Below are 21,296 nucleotides of genomic sequence, written 5' to 3' on the forward strand. Positions count from 1 at the left end.
AAACTAAATCGTGTACTTCTTTATTAATTTAATATCGAAATTGGTATCAGAAGCCATTATAAAATTTAAAAATGTTAATCTTATTAACAAAGATTATGTGAATAGTAACTACCATCAGCTGTTTTTTTTTAAGATGTTTGATTATTATCGTTTTTTAATTGCCCCCAAAAAACATATTATAGAGTGTTTTATTCGATAAAGGTGATTGCATACATGGTGTTTTTTTTTGTTTTAAAGATTATGTTTATTGATTGCTTAACTACCGAAAACCAATTCAGGTTAAGTCCACTTATATAAATGCACAATTTATTTATTGTACTTTATAAATCTCGAATTTCAATCAATTCAAAAGCGTTTTGTTAACTAAAACAATAATCAACTGCTTAGTATTGATATTTATTACTTTATTTTTGTTTGGTTTTAATATAATACAAATTATTTATATTTTTATCTTACTATTTTTAAACAAATATTGTTTAGATAAAGCTTAAGTATACATATTTACTTTATAAATATAAAAATTAAGTATTTGTTTAAATAAATAACTTCAAACTAATGTAAATGCTCAAAATTGTTGTTATTTTTAGAATAAAGACTGAAGATGCACCACCTTCACCACCACTGCCACCTTCACCATCACCTCCAGGAGCAGGTACTGGAGTTTCTTCAATTTCTTTATCGAGCTAAAATTAAAATATGATTATTTAATAAACCACTTAGTTTTCAATCAGTAAAATTACGTACTTAATAATATAATCTAAGATAAATAATTATTTATTAGTACATACAACGAAAAATGAAATGAGGATAGTATATCTAACTTTGGTACTCAAATAAAATACATGTGAAATGAAAATATAAAATAATAAAACGAACAAATAAAAATAAATTATTGAAAAGAAACTAATTGTGATTTCCGGGAAGCTATTTGCATTAACTTTTTGGGAAATTTTGTATTATGTTAAATTAATTGATAGATTTCACTTTCATATTTATAGTAAAAAGCTGAACCCCGTAAGATATGATCGGAAGAAACCATGAAATCATTGTATACCCGATACTTTGACATCACTTTCAAAATCTTCACTGCAGTAATATATGGACGTCTAAAGCCCATCGTCCACAACCTTATAGGTCCTTATTAATGTGGTTTTAGACCAGGAAAGTTTACAGTCCATCAAGTATTTACATAACGGCAGATCCTGGAAAAACCTAAGAACATAATATCGACAACTACCATCTCTTCATAGATGTGGTTATAACAATAATTTCGAATGCTGAAAAAAAATCTATTTTGAGAAAAGCATCGAACCCTCATAACTGGGTTTCAAAGATCGTGTCAAATGTTGGTGTTAAAGCAAGTTTATTTACCATTTAAAAAAGAGTGATAGTTAGTGCTTCGCATAAATGTTGAAGAAAAAAATCCCAACTTTTTTTGGTAGATTGTCATGGCAGATCAACATGACAATGATCAAACCCACACAGCCCAGGGTCAAAACTATCTCTATTGAAGTATCTCCCCCGACATAAATATCATAGGAAACATTTGGCGACGGCTGGTTCGGTAGGCTTAGGAATCTATCAAACAGTATTCAAATAAATAGCAATAAATTAAAGGCATCAAGCGTGCCTATTCAGCCTCTTTCGATTACATTGGAAAACTCTACGAAAATATTCTCAACAGAATATTGAAAAATATTAAATTCATTAAAAAAAATATTTGAATTACCTGATGAGAGCTCATTTAGTTTGGCTAGAATCACTTAAACAAGGAGGTGTGCTAACTAAGTGACGCGCATGTTAGTGCATGATAAAGACTCAAATGCAAGGGCGTATCCAGAAATTGAATAGCGGGGGGGGATTCAGACACTTAACATAAAGATACATTTTTGGGCACCGCTTAAAAATGTTCTTTAATGTTCTCTAAAGGACGATGACAAAATTTAAATAACATAATGTGTATCTTACTCAACCAAAAATTTACATATTTCAAGGGCTAACGTCACAAACTTAGTTATTATATTATTTTAGAACACTGTTGTAAAGGAAGATATTTGCTTTCTAATTAAGTTAGACCCTAAATATGAAAGCATTTCAAGATTCGAACAGTTTTCTAAATAGGCCATATTTAAAACCTTAAATACAATAGTTTAGAGGGTTTTTGGTGCATTTCGAGCAGAAATGTTAAAAACTGTGTTGAAACGTAGTTTTTTTCCAAAATAATATATTCTGTTCTTGTTGGCAGAAATTCAAAGAACTCTACAAATACCCTCAAAATAAGAAAGTTTGCCCGAAAAGTGTGATCTTTTTTCGTAGGAAAATAAAACAGAATCTGATATAAAAATTTGTTGGCTTTTTTACCGTATTTTTGTCACTATTTTCGATAGACTTTTAGTCCATTTAATAAATAATTAATAATATTTATAACAAAATCCAACAGTTTTGATCCTTGGCACACTTACTAAGGAGTGTCTGGTGATTACCCAAAAGAAAGTCCTCAAGAATTCGACATGAGCTGTAGGGGCAGTGAAGAGAAACATGGAGTTTGTTTCAGTTTATAAAATAACTATAGCGGCAGCGAAGAGAAACATACGTTTTTTTCGTTTTTTCGGGATTATCTTGAAAACTATTTTTCGTATAAAAAAAATAATCTCCTTCAAAATTAAAGCTTATTAAAATTTCTAAGGAAATATGATATTAATTTGGTTGTACTTTATTTAGTTTGTAAAATAACTCTATCGGCATTTAAGGAAGACATGTGATGATTTTTTCAAACACATTGATGTCGATTGTGCACCTTAAACCCTTAAAACGTTTCTGGAAACTCTTATAACAAAAAACCGGATATTGAAAATATAAAATGGAAGTGCATCGTAATAGGGCATAGCATTATATCAGCTGTGCTTCCCAGATCATTCGTGTGTCCAATACTAAGCAGCCTTGCCTTATTCTTAGAAGTTGGTAAACCTTATATGAAGCTAAGTGTTTTGTTCTTTATAATATGAAGCTCAGTTGTTGGAGATATTAGCTATTTGCCACACGCGACCGCATTCCAGCGGTTCATTTACCCAATTTGTGTTTGATAATGCGGACTTTAATGTCAGAACGTTAGATGGACTAAATACATTTCATTCTTTGAACGGATACATCGCTGCATTTATTCAATGCAAAAGCTGAAAAAACAACCTTGTGCTAAATCAACTGAAGAACTTGGAGTACTTCCTTTGGAAACATTTCAAAAAACAGATGGCGGATTAAAAAATTTATGTGCATGCGTGTTCCAAAGAAATGTTACAGTCAAAACCATATGACACTCTTTGGTTGGTATCAAAGTTTATTGGCATTTATGATATTCCAGGATGGAAAGGGTAAATGCAATCAATAACAACAGGCTTGTTTAGTGCAAAACCTAAAATCATTCTTCTTCCGTTCCATACACTGCATTGCACTATGCTGGCAGTATGTGTGACAAATTATACCAAAAATGCTTAGTGGTAACATTTGACTAGACTCTTTACATTAAAAGTAAAGAAATCGTTGCCGCAGCTTCATCCGAGTTCCGTCTATCAAAATGTGTAGTCAGGTTGAGTGGATTTCACATTTTATAAGTTCTATATACGGCCTGCTTTCTGTTAAAAAGATGCTGCATAGAAAATCTTTTGCTAGAGCAGTTCGTGCTTTAATACTAATAAAGACATCCTTAGCTAATATAATAATGGAACAAGTCGACACAAGTAAATAAGGTGGCTCAACAGTCCGTGAGAAAACCAGGGCCTAGTGACTTATAAACAACTCTCAACCATTCCTGTGTGCGAGTAAATGCAGGAATGCAGGGTACCTACAGTTTAAGTGCCGAATCCGAACGGCTAATTTGAGAAACCACTTTTTCATGACAAGGGATGAAAACTTTTTTTTTGTATTTATGTTGATGGCACAGACAATGCAACGCACTAACCATCATGCCACGGGTACTACCAAGTCGACATAAGCCAACATGAATTAGAGGAAATCCAAATTCTCACGAAAAGTCTAATTCGTTATGTGCACTAAAACAAAACCCTCATATGATCCAAGATCCATTTTAGTGAGAAACTACAAACAAATCTTTAACAAAGTCAAATTTAATGGACGAACAGAAGCCTTATGGATTCAATTGTTTACATTGCTTAAAGATTTTATTCACGCTGAGCGGTCTGGAGATTGGAATGCCTATATTAACAGTGTGAAGAATATGATTCCATATTTTCATGCCGCCTTATACTTTTCGTACGCCAATCCGTATTTGCAGGACATGATAAAACTGCCTTCTGTGATGACTTCCAGATGAATTTAGAAACTTTGTTCAAGAAGATTACTTTACTATGAGAAAAACTAACCGATTTTGGACAGTGGTGTGATCGGACGAGACAGTTGAACAAACTCTAATGCGTGCAATATGGGTGGCTTGACACAAGGGCGTGGAAACACTAATAGTATGCTTAGCAAATGGGTTCTAGGGATGACTGCTACTCATAAAATTTGCTCTTCACTCGAAGAATTTACTGGAGCTCTTTTTTCTACTAATGAATAACATGAAGATTTTGGGGAGGCACGTTAAATAAATTGGTTCCAAAGTCATAGTCCATTTCCAGTCACAAATTAAATTATTTAAATAGCGAGTGGCATTGTTGGAAATGAAGAAAATTCCCAAGAAAACGCATCGGCAGTAGCCAGACTTTTGTATTTAAAAATTGGTGCAACTGAATGAAAATCTGTCAGAATAATATTTAAAAAAAAAAAAAACAAATAGCAGAAATGTTTGTGAAAATCAAAAGTTAAAATTAAATTCAGCAAAAAGAAAAAACTAACTAAAAATAATAAAATAGGCAATTCTCAAGAAGAAATGTTAAGAAAACATCTATAAATTGATATTCTGTAAAAAAAAAGTTCATTTTATAATTGCTTCTAGGAGGTTTGTTCGTAGACTACTACATTAAACAAGTGGTGTTGAAGCGAGCTTGAAGCTCTATATATATGCACCTGAATTGAGTTGAAATGACCTTGATTCAACTCGATTCCGATCGGGGATCGGATGCACTTCATACGAAACATCGAAACACCATTTGCATTTTAGAAAGCGCTGTCAAACTTAACAGTTTTAAATCTTCTTGTGCGGTGGAAACACCAAAAATATTTATTTATCTATCTAATATCAACAGTAACAAATTTTTTGTTATTCGTGTAAAGTTCTACTTGATAGATTTTTTAACAAAACACGGGTAATGTATCTTGCTACAATGCTTATTCTCTAGGCATGCAGCTTAATAGTGGAGCAACGATTTTCAGAAGTAAGAACGGACATATAAATTGAATACCAGTTTTTTATTTTTTTGTCGACAATTACAGACAAGAAAAAATTCAAACCATATTTTTTAGGAAATTAAATAAGCTTTCTTTTCGTGTGAAAAAACGAAATGCCGATAGAGTTATTTTACAAATTAAAACAAGTACAACCAAACTAATTTCATTTTTAAAGGAAATTTATTAAACTTTAATTTTGTAGAAGATTATTTTTTTATACGACAAATAGTTTTTAAGATAAACCCGAAAAACCGAAAAAACTTGTATATTTCTCTCCACTATAGTTATTTTATAAACTATGTATAAGAAATACGAAAAAATGTATCAAAGCTTTTTTTTCCTGAATCAGTCATTGCTTTTCTTAGTCACCATTTAATAATTTTGTCATTCATTATTGTTTGAAATGGCAAAACTAAACCGATAACATATGCTTTAATATATATAACTAATTTAGTTTTCATCCAGTTGTTGTCTTTTAAGATAAAGCAAAAAGTCGTCGCTTTAATTAACAACCTGAATGAAGTTAGAATCAAGAGTTAAGATTTAATAATGTTATACTGTGTGTAAGATTGGGTGTAAGATTCTGGAAGACGACTTTTCTGCTGGGGGTTGTAGATTGAAAGATTAAAATGATTTTGATAATGGAATAAAACCACACTCATTAAAACAAAATAACGGAAATTGTGTTGGCATTTAACACGCTCCAAGTGCTTTTAGCTTGATGATGTGCATAACAAAAGATGTAAGATTTTTGAAGCTTGCCTTTTTGTTAATTTTATACATAAAAAAAACCGTGGGTCTTAAAAGCATAAACAAAAACATAAGACATTTTTTCAAAACCTGTCTCTTACCTTTCAAAGTTAAACGTTTTATAACCTCAAAAACTTACCTCTTCTTGAAGTTTAATTTTCAGCTCTTCGCATCTTGTGGTTTGGGTATTATCACCTCTTGCTAATGTGCACATTATTTCTTTTAAACATTCATCATCACATTCCTTATCGACCATTGGATCACTTTGAACCAGAAATATTTTTCGGTACTGTATTGAAATTTTATGGAAATTAATATTTAAGGACATGTAGACTTTAACTTTGTACTACTTACCTTTCTAAAAAAGGAAGGATTTTCAGCGAATTTCGTCAAAAGCTCATCAACAGATGCTGGACTTAAGTCTTTCAAACCAAATTCTTCAGTCATCCTATATTCAAGTTTCCATTTGGGACTCTCTTCTGGTTTCATATTGGCCTCAGTGAGATTGAAATACCATGCATCTTCTTCCACCACTTGCTACAGAAAGAGAAGCAAACGATTTTTAAAAATAATTCTTCCAAAAACCTCGCTCAACTCACATAAGAAGTCTGCTCAACTTGGAACATTTTATAATTAGGATTCTTAAAATTGTACGTTGTCAAACTGCCTCCATTCCATGCAACATTTATGGGAATTGTCCCATTGGCATAGTACAAACTCATTTCGTCTCGGTGAGTGTGTCCATTGAAGATGGCACTTATGGTCTTGTGAAAACGCTCCACCAATCTTCCAAATTCTCTTGACCAGACATTCCAACAGACTGTGATTCCAGTTGGTATATGGGCCAAAATGTGAACATGTTCTTTATTCTGTTCGGCTTCCAGAAGGACATCATGAAGCCACTTCAATTGCTCCGATAGGTAGTTTCCATCGTACAAAATCCACCAATTAAGATTGGAACAATCGTTATTGTTGAGTGCAATGATTCTGAAACCAGCCTTAGGACTGACAGTGTAGTATCCACCTTTTCTGATAGTTTCTTTGGTTGACTCTGGCAGCCAAACTGACCACAATTCAGCTAAAAGGTCATAAAGCCATTTTGTACTAAGATCCTCCTGTATCACGTCCGGAGGGGCAAACCTATGAAACAAAAGGAGACATAGCAATTAATTTTTAATTTCATTTTAAAAAATGTTTCCAGTAATTATTACACATTTAATGGATGACTTTCATGGTTTCCAATCAATGGATAAACGGGTATATCTCCGAAAACGTCAACAAATAGCTGATTGACTTTTTTCAGTGCTTCGGAATTCTTCTCCTGTGACGTCATCCACACTGAATGATCAACTACATCACCAGTGCTATAAATGTAATCGATTTTGGGATGATTTTTTTTGATTTGATACAGGGAATCGACGATCGTATGCCAAGGAATATCACAATTACGATAATCACCCCAATATCCTGCAGCCTTTGATGTACCTTCGCTGATATTCTTATAACCCTGGCAACACAGTGGTGCATCACAATCAGCTAACGACCCAACAGTATATAATGGATCATAGTGAATGTCGGTTATTTGAAGAATATTCAGGTCATTGGTTCCCTTGGGAGGGATCTCGGATTTTGGTCCCTCAACTGCAGGACCTTTAGGATCAATGCTCAGAGTCCAATTGTAGTTCTCGTCCTTAACCTGACAGAAAGTAGAACGCATAAATGTTCCACAAACAGTCCTCGAATCGGCTTCAGTGTTTTGAGCGATGAACTTGACAATTGGCTGCAAAATTTTGAATTATGAAAGTCAACATTTTAAGTCACGGTTTTAGATGAAATTCTTACAAAATTGAAATCGACAACCCCCTCACATATCTCCAAAGGGTAAATAAGGAGACGCTGACACATGTCAACTATGGTTTTTTTAATTTTATCATCAGATTCTGGACCAGCAAATTCACCTCCTTCTCGGAACATACGAATTACAACTCTGACAGTAGCTCGACATGAAGTGCACATAAAAATCTTATAAAAACAAAATAAATTAATATCAAAAGTTATGCTTATTGTTTTGTTGAATTTTTATACCCTATCCGATTTTGATAGATAATCAAGATCTACGGTTGTTATTTCTTTTGTATGAGATTCGGCTAGTTGTCGAGAAATATTCTTGAGCAGGTGAGACTCAATGCCTGTTTTCATGTAGTCAATGTATTCTTCTTCAAAAACTGCAGCAACATCATCTGTAAAATACAATCAAGAATATTGTTTAAAAACAGAATCAAGTTGTCTATTGTTTTATTCGCAGTCCCAAAACGGAAGACCTAAATTCAACTTATTCCAAAAATATATGAAAGATAGGAGGTGAGTGTGCAGCCGGTCCTCCTAAATGTGTGACTTGTGTATACACACACATTTTATGAATTCCGATCTCACGCCACCACAACAAAAAGTGGACCTAAATTAACTTTATCAATTGATTCCTAAAAAGATTAAAAGCTGAAATGTCCACCTGACCAACTTATTTACATATAGAATGTTTTTAACAAAAACTATATACTGATTAAAATCACAGTAATTAGTGTTATTTTTTGAGGAGGATAGACCCTGATTAAAAAGTTAAAACTTTATTTGCACGTTTCTTATTCCCTTATCATTATTTATCACGTTTCTTAAGATAAGTGTGTGTTATTTTGTCATCATAAAAACTATCATTCTCATTTTTCATGACATTCACGTTTTTAGACGTTTTTCTATTAATTTGTTTTCTTTCGAAAAAGAAGGTAATGATAATCTCGATATATTTATAATTGATTAGAAAATGGGCTGATATTTTAGGATGTTGTAAAAACTCTTGAAAAATAGTGACTTATCGAGATCAAAATTTTGGAGCCATAGAAATTGAAGTTGTGATGTTTGACAAAACCACAAATAAAATCAGTCGATGATTTCTTAATAATTCATTTTATTAATCTTATACTAAAAGAATAACTAATGATAGTGTACTTATAATAGTGGCAGAGCAATAGGAGGGTGTTTATTTGATGGTGGTCTGTATGTCACTGACTAAAAGCTATATGCAAACGTAAATTGCATATATGTGCTATAGGTACATAATAAATGTTAAGGTTGAAGGCAACTGCATACGTGCATATTATATTATTACATCGATACATTACAGAAGTAGATTAACTTGGGCGCCACACAGTATGGCTGATAATGCTATGAAAAGCTTGCAAAAAACGTCTTTTTTTATATAAAGGGTCTTCAAATTCGGTCTTCCGCACTTTGACAGGAAATATTTGACATACTTTTCACGCTGCTGCTATCAAATTGGCTGAAATTTATTGGGGCAGATCACCATTTAAGATTTAAAGGAGTATTTTGATGGAAAAAACAGATTACGAAAGCTTACAAAATGTATATTCATTTATAAAGTATTCAGGTTGGAATAAGCCGCTACCGGCAGCTTTGCCAGCGTGGTAAAAGACAATCAAAATATCACATAGGGACATTCCAGGGACAAGTATACATGAGTTAGATGGTAAGCTTAACACAATCAAAAGAAACAAATAGGAACCAGAAGTAACGATATCTATTGTTAAAGTCATGAAGCACGGCTTTTCTAGACAACTTTTAGTGATTGCCCTTACACCTTATTTATGGTCATAACGAAATTTACTTTAATAGTGAATTTAAGCCTTTTGAATTGGAATATTTAATCTATAGGGATTTTTGGGATTGGATAAATAATAACATTTTCATCCTACCCATACGCCACCTGCGGTTACGATATTAGAATTAATAATGTTTCGCTCAAGTTCTGTAATTTCAATTGTGAGAGCACACAGGACGGCGCAAGTGAGAGTTAAAAAACTCTGTAAACGTAGAGAGTTTGCTGAAGGAGTTAATTCATTTAATGCTGACTAGCAAAGTAATTAACTCAAAACTGGGCAACTCTTCTGCTAGAAGATTTGTTAGTAGAGAGATGGTGTTCTATCCCTTCTTCTCTGGAACCTGGTGGTAAATAAAGTCCTAACTGGTCTGGTAACATATGGAGATAACGTTGCTATAGCGGTTTCAGGAATGCATCTTAACGCCTTTAAAGAACTCTTACATATAGTGCTATAGACAGACACAAAACCGAATTTGCCTTATTTTTGACAAACAAACTAAATTGGAAACGCAACATACAAAAGAGAGCCAAAAAAGCTACTTTACCTCTATTTTTTTTGCAAAAAATAATCACGTTTAAGACCGCCTACTCGACCTAACACTTCTATATGGTATATTTAGCTAACAAATAGCTTCAAGCTTTGCTATTCGCCTTGAAGCTTCATCGTAGTGAATAATTCTTAACTATTTAGAACCATTTCCAGAGCTCAAGGACCCAAATGCAAAAGGTTGGTGGAGGTGAACGGCTGAAATCCGTTGGGATGCAGGAAATCCCAATCATTCTAGCGTGTTCCAGGTGGAACTTTTAGCGGTAAGAGAAGCCTTGTCCTGGCTTAAAGAAAACGTGGTATCAACATCTGATATCCGTATGTTCTCAGATAGTCAGCCCGATATGAAATTTCTGAACTCAGCCTCTACAAACTCTATAACAGTCCATAACTGTCAATCATCTCTAATGGACTTGGCACAAAAGTTTAAAATTCACCTTTGATGGGTGCCGAGCCATAGAGATATTCCAGGAAACTGTTAGGCGGATCAACTCGCCAGTAATGGTAGAGTACAACCCATTCAACCACGCTTGGCATATGTCTGGCATACAAATCGTTACATGTAAACTATTGCTTATGCAGGAGGGTATGAAGAAAGCAAACGTCAGGTAGAATAACATCACCACGTGTCACGTCACAAAAAACATCTGGCCTACACTAGATTAAAGGCGATCAAGGTGTTTGTTATCTTTAACGAATAGCATAAAAGCTCCATATTAGGTGTCATAACCGGGCTTTTACAGAAGCTGTATGGATGAGAAAGAGGAGGAAAAAGTTCTTCACCTCCTCTGTTAATGTTCTGTTCTAGCTCAAAAACTCAAGAACTGCCAAGGAGAATTCATCTATAACGATCTAAATCATATTAACATAATCAGCCTTTAACGTTTTGAATAAGAGATTCAATCTGTTTTCATTGAGCTTAAAAGAAAACTTCAAGATTCATGTGGTATCAAAATGGGCCATTAAACTGGCCTAAGTGAAGTGTGTCCTACTCCATCACGGACAGCCACTTTAACCTAACCTAAGCTAACCTAACTTATTCAGTTAGATCGCCTTTTAAAGATTAAAAGAGTATTGTGCTAGGAAATATAGTTTTAAAAAGCTTGCAAAAAGAAGCTTTGCTGGCCTGTACGTTCCCTTGTACAAAAAGGGAAGTCAAAAAACCAAAAACAGCAAAATACCAAAAACATCCGATTATACTATTTATAAATAATTATGATATTTAATTGTTTCTTTGCCTCGTAACAAAGTGTTACAGTTCTTCCCTATCACCTCAACCTGAGACAATGAAAAATATCACCACTTAACAGCAGATGTAATAGGCACTACAGCACTGCACTGCATATACACAACAAGGCTCCGAGAAAATATATATTGTAGGTTTTGCCATTCACCAGCTATCAACTTGCATTGACTTTTCACAGTATATTACATATAGAGAGGTGAAGGTTAAACACAAATTCATCTTCTACCTTTACCCGTCTTGAGTACTAATCTTGATTTCTGAACGCATTTGTTACCCTAAGATGGGATGGGACCGTCTCGTAATTTTCGGGTCCCAAAATACCGTTTTCCCTTCACTTCTCCTTAGTGTATGACAGACATTCTTAGACCAACCGTTTATTATTCTGTGAGGCAAAGCCCCGAATAATTATCTTCAGATTTGCTGCTAGGGGCACGAAGGAATTTCAGCCAAGTTTTTTTCCGCCATCCAGTTCTTAAGGCCCAGCTATAATTGGCATAAGCTAGCATATGCGCGCATAAGTAAACGTGCGAACACAAAGAATCTCAATACGAGTGAACATAATGGAGTCTAGCTCCGTTTCGTTCAATTTTTCTCAGTTTCGTTGACTTAAGCAAGAGCGATCCCATTCACTCGCCCCATAAGTGAAATCTGACCTGTTAATACGTGAACAAAATTGGCCTTAAGTGTATGATGGACAAGCTTGGACCACTCATTAATTTTCGAGCTTGCTGCTAGGGCAAAGGAACGATTATTCTGCTGTTACTGTTTAGTGCCGCTCTGATAATTCTCTAACTTTTGCTTGGGCCAGGTGTTAATATCCGTTCCACCTTTAGCATTCTATAATTAGATATGAAGCGCTATGTTATTCTATCTCTATACATAAGTTATAAGAATCTACGATTGAATGACAGTTCATTAAAAATCGGGGTTTTAAAATTCCAAAACCAAATTGCTATGCATCTTTAGAAAGAACCCTGGACAACTCTCAGGCCTTATATATGATCGCAAATTAGCCACATCATTTTTTTTTTAACTTGGGTACTAAAAACTGGGTCACCATTTCCGTTGAAAACTAGGGCCCAGTGACATTACTCGCAACCATTCCTGTGTGCGAGTAATTTTGTAAGGAATTAAGTTCCCAGTTTAAGCCGAATCCGAACAGGTTATTTGTGAAAGCACTCTTTATGACAAAAATTATTTTTGGCGAATTTTTCAATTCCTCGCAAGAGGCAGTACTCGTAAAAAAACTTTAAATGGCACAGGCAAGGATCGAACCCAAAACTCGCGTAAATTATAGTAGATATCGGAAATCAAGAAATGTATCTAGAGCTTATCAAGAGTCATACAACTCTAAACTCCTTAATATTAAACTAAAGTACACTTTTCTTATTAGGTAAATAACTTCCGAAGGTTAAACAATTCCTTTCAAATTAACCCTATTAATTTAAAAACATGCATAAGTTTAACACAAATTGATAATAATTAATTATTAAGCACTTTTAGAACTTTAATTTATTTGAAATTCAGGAATGTTGCACTTCTTCCATTATTTTAGATATCACTCACCGCACATAGATGAAAGAGCTTCGTTACTTTCTTCTACTGAAATGATGTTAGTTTTACTACGATTTGGTATGTTTAAACCAAAACAGTTGTTAACAACAAGTAAACTTATAAAAATAAACCCAATCATTCTCGATATTACTATAAATAGGAGTCAGCCCGAAATCTTAAATGCTTCCCGAACAACTAATTAAATTTATTAATAAGTTTATGTTTTATACCCATTGCCATTTGGTTTTGGTTTTCGATTGTTAATTTGTACTTACAATCTTTTTGGATAATCTTTATTGTAGGCAATTCTTTTTGGATTTAGAGGTTCCTAAGTTAACAATATCTATAAATACAAGAGAGGGGGAAAGTTCATCGTCTTATAAAACAAATTAGTTATAAAAAGATTAGAAAATAACTTAAAAATGCTATTAAAATTTAAACTGATTATAGTATTATAATCGGTGTAGCTAACTTAAATATTTTTACAACAAGCTGATTAACTAAAGGAAATAATATAAAGAGAAAAATGTATAGTGTTTATGTATTTATTCTTCATATAATTTATCAGGTAAATATAATATACCTCCAGTTGATTTGATTATAAACCAAGACACTTGAAATCTCTTTAAAAACATTACAAAAGTAAGATAGCTTAGGTGCTAAGGCCTAATAGATAAGAAATAAACCAAGAGCTGAACGCTAATGTTTGGCGTAAAGGTGGTAACGTTCGTCTAATTACTTCTTTCTCGCTGGTAGTGGCAGCGTTTCTAAGAAAAAGTGCATCAAAATTGCAGCTTTGCCGAAAATCGAAATAGGAAAGGAAACCTACCTACTACTCGCTGATCTCAAATATGGTTTCGACAGACTTCTGCGTGGCCGAATTTTCCCGCGAGACGTCGCCGAAACTGCATTTTTTGACATTTGAGAAACCACTTGTTTAGTAATAGGATTTTGGGGTAGCATGTGTTGAAGTGGTGTTTAACTTTTGACAAATAGATTTAATTCAGGAGTGTTATTTGTGTTTCTTGAAATAATTTTTGATGACAACCTATTGTGATGTATATAAAATTAAAGATTTTTAATCTCAAAGCACGAAGATTTAACTAACAGAAGCTTTAACCACATCAAACCGTAGAGTATGGCGAATAATTTATAGTATTTAATAAATTGTATTGTAGAGATAATTTCTTGGAATATATGCAATTTAAAAAGGGTTTCACTTCTTAATATGATTAATTCAACTTACTGCTCACTTTCGATTTAAGTCTCGAATGCTAATTTGAAAAAAAATTAGGTTGCGCAACAGTACGAGATCTGGCATGACAGTCCAACGAACTAACCATCATGCCACGGGTAATAAATGTCTTGAAATCTATGTTAATACACAGGATTTCGCTCCCGACAATTATATTCCAAATTCCAGACTCTAAGTTTAGCCAAACTTTAAAAAATATGTTCTGAAAGGCACAGCCACACATTTAGATTTTGCGGTCTAACATTATTGTAAAAAAAGAGAATGGGATGCGACCCACACTGATAACATTCCATCCAATATGTCGATTTGTCTTGCTTAAAACTTTTAGAATTATTCTTAACAATATTTTGTGTGAGATAAATTATTTGGAGTCAATATCTTTCCTTGTCGAAAAGTTTTCAGATGGATTTTTTTTAAATAACTAAAAATTACCAATAATATTTTGCATATGATGAAATCTTACGAGATCTTTAGTCGAAAACCAAATTGTACCAATTTTAGACGTAATTCTTGAATATTTCTTATTTCTTTTAGAATAAAATCATTTTAAAGTCAATATCTTCATTTATTTACAAGATATCGAGAATAGAATATGAATTTTTACCTTCCTTTTTTTAGTAGATTTTAATGTTATGAATTGTTATACAAAATTCACTGAAATATAAGAAGTTAGAAGTCAATGTTTTTAATTTTTCATTAAATTTTATATAATATATTGTAACGTGATATCAAATAATTATATTTTTTGAAAAAAAATCCATTTAACGTTTTTTTTTTATAAATAAAAAAAAAATGAAAAAAAAAATGTGTCACCTCCAAAATTTTCCGACTAAAATATGATTTCATCTCCAAAACAATTTCGTGCAACGAAAAATAATATTATTGACTCTGATAAAATAAAATAAAGATTAATAAAAGTTGGTAAAAATTGATTTTCGACTCAAATATCTTTTTAAAACTAGGAGATATTGGCTTTAATTTACTTTTATCTTCCAAAAAATATTGTTGTCAACATTCAGTAAAATTTTGAAAAAAAAATCGAATTGACAGTTTTTTTACAAAAAATTAAAAACCGACAAAAAATTAACAAAAGTTGGTAGGAAATGATTTTTGACTCAAATATCTTTTCAAAAATTTGAGATAATAGCTTTTTATTAATTTTCACTTATAAAAAATATTGTTTCAACATAAGGACAAATTTTGAAAAAAAAATCTTATTGATAGTTTTTTTTACAAAAAATAAAAACCTGAAAAAAATGTATAAAAGTTTATAAAAATTGATTTTCGACTCAAATATCTTTTTAAAACTAGGAGATATTGGCTTTAATTTACTTTTATCTTCCAAAAAATATTGTTGTCAACATTCAGTAAAATTTTGAAAAAAAAATCGAATTGACAGTTTTTTTACAAAAAATTAAAAACCGACAAAAAATTAACAAAAGTTGGTAGGAAATGATTTTTGACTCAAATATCTTTTCAAAAATTTGAGATAATAGCTTTTTATTAATTTTCACTTATAAAAAATATTGTTTCAACATAAGGACAAATTTTGAAAAAAAAATCTTATTGATAGTTTTTTTTACAAAAAATAAAAACCTGAAAAAAATGTATAAAAGTTTATAAAAATTGATTTTCGACTCAAATATCTTTTCAAAAATTTGAAATATTGGCTTCAAACTAATTTTATCTTATAAAAAATATTGTTTTAAGCATTCTTTAAAATTTTGAAAAAAATCGAATTGACAGTTTTTTTTACAAAAAATAAAACTCTAAAAAAAAACAATACTAAAACTTGGTAAAAATTTACTTTCGACTCAAATAGCTTTTCAAAAATTAAAGATATTGGCTTCAAACTAATTTTATTTCACAGAAAATATTGTTTTCGATATTCAGTAATTTTTATATAAAAATCCAACATGCCGTTTTTCATAAAAAATAAAATCTACAAAAAATAGTACGCAAATTTGGTAAAAATTGATACGAGTACATATAGACAAACTTTTAAGCAAGACAAGAGTTTTCTAATTTAAATTCAAGTGTAATTAACGGCTAGTCACTTTTTACTAAATAGTTTAATGACGTTTTAATTGGTAAAATTCGGACGAAGAAATGCAAATAAAATTCAACCAACAAATCAAATTCCTAATGAAGATTCTGCTAATTTTTGTTCTCTGGGTTAGAAGCGTTTTTCAGAAAAAAACTGAAATTTGTAAGTTTTCACAAAGAACATAATACTATCAGCATTTTTTTAAAAATCTCGATATTGCAAAGAAAACTCTAAATAAATTTCAAATTTGTTGTGATACTCGTAGTTTGAATTCAAACCCGGAAGTATGACTCTCATTTTGTATATTAAAAAAAAAGTTATACTGTTTCTGTATCGCGAGACAATAATATGTATTCAAATGGTATTAACTTTATTTTAAGATTATATTTTTTTTTAAATTATTATTACATGGGTGTATGATTACTTGCACTTACCTGAGTATGATAAACACCCAACAATTGCATTGAAAATAAAAGTGAATAAACACAATAGAAACTCATACAAATATTTCATTGCAAGATAAACCTAATAAAATAAAGAGTTCTTGAGCTCTAAGACGAATGAATAAGAATGCATTACTTAAAACTGTTAGATACTTTGTGATAAATGAGATGAATGCTTCAATAAATTAATCACTTTTAATCTATATTTTTTGTATAAGTTTGCTATTGCGAACTTATCTAATTTCTGAGACAACAATATTTTAATGTCCTGTATTTTTATCTAGAAATCTCACTTGTTTACATTAAATGTGTGAATGCATAAACATTTTTTGTTCTTTAAATCACTTTGTAAATTATGTTTAATTTTAATGGTTACCTAATGACTGTTTTACCTGGACCACATTGAACCACAATTTTAAAACTGACGATAGTACTAGTATTTTTTTTAAGTTCCCACCAAAATCATTTGAAATTCAGGAATAGATACAAATTTAAATTCACTCCGCTTTAACTGAATACGCACAAATATTTTCAAAAATGCTGATAAAATTTGCTAAAGTCTTTAAGGCTTTTAATCTTACTTAAAAAATAAAGATTCGTGCAGATAAAATATAAAGGGAGTTAAAAATAACTGCAAAATCAGCAGTTTTAAGTTGTGCATCACATTTTTTTGTTCTGGGGCAAAAATAAAACGAAAAACTAGAACAAACGCAACTTAACAGCCTTAAAAGTTATTAAAATTCGAGCCGTCATAAACGAATTAAAAGTTTAAAAAACCGCTACTTGACGAACAACTGAAAGTTATGCTATTAGAGTTTTTCAAAACTCAAATAATCTTTCATACGAATGGTAACACTGGGTTTTTCAGGCGATAAAACTATTTAATTTCAGTTTAATGACAGAGCCAATAGGAGGCGTAAGGGTTATGAGCCCCCCTGACAGATTATTCTTTTTGATTTTTGTAGGAATTTCCTTGAATTCAAAACGTATTGTATTGCGTGAATGACCCCTTTTATTTTTAATGGTTTATTTTTTATAGTATTTAAATAAATTATGTATATTTCTGACTTAATCTTTGTTGCTAAAAGTACTTTGAACTTTTAATATGAATAGGAAATGCAGCCCTATTCCGAAGGGTCGAAGAAGCCCTATAAGGTGTTTACTAAGTAGTTCAACCTTACTGGAACTGTAGACGCCACCGTTGATTCTATATCGGGAATTCCTCCGCTGCCGTCTGGATAAAGAGAGGTGCATTAGTGGAAACACCTCTCCCCACATCTCTCGTTTGCTGCCCCCAACAACTCTCCACGGGGGAAAGAACCCAATCTCCAGTCGAGGTACTAGGCACCCAATGTTCACCGAGGGGAAGTGAGAGTAGGAGTTGAGAAAAACCTGTGTACGCTTGTGTCCTCTTGAATGCACATGTCTACCATATGAACATCCATTACCTATATATAAATATTTTGTTATTAACAATTTCTGCTTGGTTCCTAGGAAGACAGATTTTTGACACTTGAAAGCATTAGCTGTCAGTTTTGAAAATATACAAACTGCACTAAATTAACTAGTTTTTCGAATAAATGAGATAATTTACATATTATTCTCTGCGTTCGCAATAAGTAAGCTCTTTTTAACGTTGCAGAAATTCGTTTTTATTAATGCGTGCGTCAAAAAAGTAAAAACTCCGGAAACTCTATCGTATTGGAAATTATAGAACACCTCCGTAACTCCTCCGGACTCTATATGTAATATCAGTAGGCCTATTATTTGAATTTTATAAGTATAACTTCTAAAATATTATTAGATACACCTCCGACAAAATATCGAAAGTAAAATATCCATTATCAAAAACACAAAAATGTTCAAACAAATACATCTTGGATGAAAAATAATATACAGAATGAATTTTAGGAAAATGTTCATTCTTACTTAATTTTTTGTAATGAATTTCAGTTTCAAGAACAAAAAAAAAAGAAAAATTAAGCAGGCATTTTGTTAATTGTTAATTTCAATTATTCGTAATGACATTTTGTCACTAATTTTCATCTCATTAACGTAGACTTTCTATTTTGTTGTTTAAATAAATTCTCAAGAAATTTCGAATGCTCTAAAAGTCACCCAAAAGTGCGTTCACGCCATTAAATTATCCAAGACACAAACCAATCACCATTACCATCTGTTCACTCACCTTTAATTTTAATTGTCACCCCCAGCTGTCAACAACAGACCAAAAAAATCAACATTTCTTTTAGACAGAGAAGAAATCAAATGTCAAAACACCCAACCAAACCGAATACGAAAAAACGCCATATCTCTCTTCGCCCCTGTGGGTTTAATTGTTTTTTAAGCTGCTAGCTGTGATTTTTTCGTTCCGTTCTTTTTCCTTGTCTCTAGATTATCGTACAATCGGTGAAAAAAGGCGAGCGACGCCATTGTAAATCATAAATTAAGTTCATTGAATATTTTCCCTGCAAAATCCAGCAATGAGCTTAATCAATTTTCTCAACGCAAAACTCAAGCCCTTGGTAGAGAGTGAAGCCATTTGTGAGGATGCTTACTCCATTAGTAATCTGATTGCGGACGATGTCCAGCAGCTGAATCGAGGGTTTATGGCCTTTAATGTGACCAAACCACCGGTGGACATTTTCTTTGAGTTTCCCAAGGCCATTGATCTGAAAATCATCAAAATCTGGAACACAATTGGGTCGATGAGGTCAACAGCATTCGAGATACACGGTAAGGTGGACGGGGTGTACGAGCGAGTGGGCTATGTAAGAGATCTGCGTGGAGATTCGGTCACATTTTGCTATCAGAGTGACTACTCAAGTCGAAACAGCAATCAGCAATGCGAGAAGGCCTTCTTCTTCAAGACAGCCAGCAAGATTCTCTCAAATTGCACCACTATCAAGGTCACAATCAAGGCAACGCAGCGCTGCCCACCCGTTTTACAGAAGATCCAGATCTGGGGACTGCCAGCAAAGAGCCTCGAGAAAGCAGATCGGGAACTCGTGAAAACCATATGGAATGAGGTCATCAATCCACCAGGCGCTCGGGAACGCGAAAAGGGGCAACGTTCGCCTTCGAGAAACTTCCCCGAGTTGTGTGAGTCATCGCAGCTGCGAGTTCCAGAAGAATTCCTCGACGCCATCACATGGGAGTTGATGGTCTTCCCGACTGTATTGCCCTCGGGAAAGGTGGTTGACCAATCGACAATTGACAGACATTCGGAGGTCGAGGCCAAATGGGGTCGACTGCCTTCGGATCCCTTCACAGGCCTGGAATTCTCGTCACACCGCAAAGCTATCCTCGATCTGGCACTGAAGGCGCGCATCGAGAAGTTCCTCATGGAGAATTCGGAACACTTCAAGACTGTCCCTCGCACACTGGGCAGCAGTCGGGTGCGTCGCAGCAAAAATCGCCACGCCTCATCCTTCGCCAGCGACCGCGATCCATCAATCACGCCTTGCAAACGACAGAAACTCGAAGACTCGCTCTATCGACCGTCGATGCCCCATCCCACGACTCTCACCTCCAACGTCGACACAGCCATCAGCATGGCCCTACAGAGAATCACCCGATTCACCACCAAGCCGGCCGAGATCAAGCGCACCACCTGCATCGGCTGCAAATCCGAAGACTACTCATACGAGATCCAGACTTGCAAGCATCTGGTGTGCCGTGTGTGCCTCGTCCACCTGACCCGTGACCAAATGTGCACATGCAAGACCAGCTTCAGATCCTCGGATGTCGAACGACATCATAAGTAAACATCGTCGTCGTCGGTATGAGCAGTGAGCACAACCCAACCACAAGGAGGAACCAACAAAAACCGTGCCTGTGGCGTTCTAGGAAATACTTTTATTTTACTTTCTGTTTTAAGTTTTCTCCTTCTCCCTACGAGAAGAACGTAGAGTGTACTGTAGACCCATGAGCTCTCGTCTATCTATCTATCATCTATTACTGTATCTGTATCTCTTCTTATGAACTCATGAGTACGCTACAACCAGGTATTCTTACACACTACTAGTAATGTTAAGCGATCATTTATTAACCAAGAAGTTAGTCAATAGATAATAATAATATAGATTCATAATTCATAAAATAAAAATACAAAAACAAAACATATATTGGGAATTATAATGTTACGAACAAAAATAAACAAAAAAAGAAAATTAACCTTAAATTAAAAAACAATTAATAAAAAATTAAATTTTCTGCTTTTGCGAAGATGTTTTTGTTTTTAATTAATTTTGTTTTCATACGTTTTTCTCTTCTCTGTTCGAATTCGACTTGGATTGGAGTTGAAGGGCGGTCATTTTAAATTTCGTCTTTTGTTTAAATGGGATTAACCCAAGCGGAAGCCATTCGCCAAGGTTCTTTATTACGAAAAGTGTATTGTGATTGTGACTCATCTGCTTAAAATTGTGAGGTAGACGTTCTA

General features: G+C 33.2%; 2 protein-coding genes across 3 annotated transcripts; one reads left to right on the top strand and one right to left on the bottom strand.

Moving 5' to 3' along the window:
- Window positions 1–377: 377 nt before the first annotated feature.
- LOC129940566 (sphingomyelin phosphodiesterase-like) lies at window positions 378–16,991 on the bottom strand. Of its 2 annotated transcripts, none has more exons than XM_056048945.1 (8): window positions 16,847–16,991; window positions 8,176–8,330; window positions 7,933–8,112; window positions 7,302–7,870; window positions 6,690–7,230; window positions 6,445–6,627; window positions 6,230–6,379; window positions 378–683 (listed from the first exon to the last, which is right to left on the bottom strand). In XM_056048945.1, the coding sequence occupies exons 1-8, from the start codon at window positions 16,923–16,925 to the stop codon at window positions 534–536; spliced, it is 2,007 nt and encodes a 668-aa protein (XP_055904920.1). In that variant the 5' UTR covers window positions 16,926–16,991; the 3' UTR covers window positions 378–533. The 2 variants fall into 2 exon arrangements, with proteins under 2 accessions (XP_055904920.1, XP_055904919.1); XM_056048944.1 differs by lacking the exon at window positions 16,847–16,991 and adding an exon at window positions 13,123–13,294.
- A 2,135-nt stretch (window positions 16,992–19,126) lies between these two features.
- LOC129941314 (RING finger protein 37) lies at window positions 19,127–21,084 on the top strand. The gene has a single exon (XM_056049914.1). It carries the CDS (start codon window positions 19,339–19,341, stop codon window positions 20,620–20,622), a length of 1,284 nt encoding a protein of 427 aa, XP_055905889.1. The 5' UTR covers window positions 19,127–19,338; the 3' UTR covers window positions 20,623–21,084.
- Window positions 21,085–21,296: the final 212 nt, after the last annotated feature.

Source organism: Eupeodes corollae, chromosome 1 (genome assembly GCF_945859685.1).
Source record: "Eupeodes corollae chromosome 1, idEupCoro1.1, whole genome shotgun sequence".
In the NCBI taxonomy this organism is placed as follows: Eukaryota; Metazoa; Arthropoda; class Insecta; order Diptera; family Syrphidae; genus Eupeodes; species Eupeodes corollae.

Coding starts and splice junctions, on each gene's coding strand:
- LOC129940566 (XM_056048944.1), bottom strand. CDS start 13,249: ATGATTGGGTTTATTTTTATAAGTTTACTTGTTGTTAACAACTGTTTT. Junction 7,871..7,932: donor GGGTTGTCGATTTCAATTTT/GTAAGAATTTCA, acceptor AAAATTTTGCAG/CCAATTGTCAAGTTCATCGC. Junction 684..6,229: donor AAATTAAACTTCAAGAAGAG/GTAAGTTTTTGA, acceptor TTTTAATTTTAG/CTCGATAAAGAAATTGAAGA.
- LOC129941314 (XM_056049914.1), top strand. CDS start 19,339: ATGAGCTTAATCAATTTTCTCAACGCAAAACTCAAGCCCTTGGTAGAG.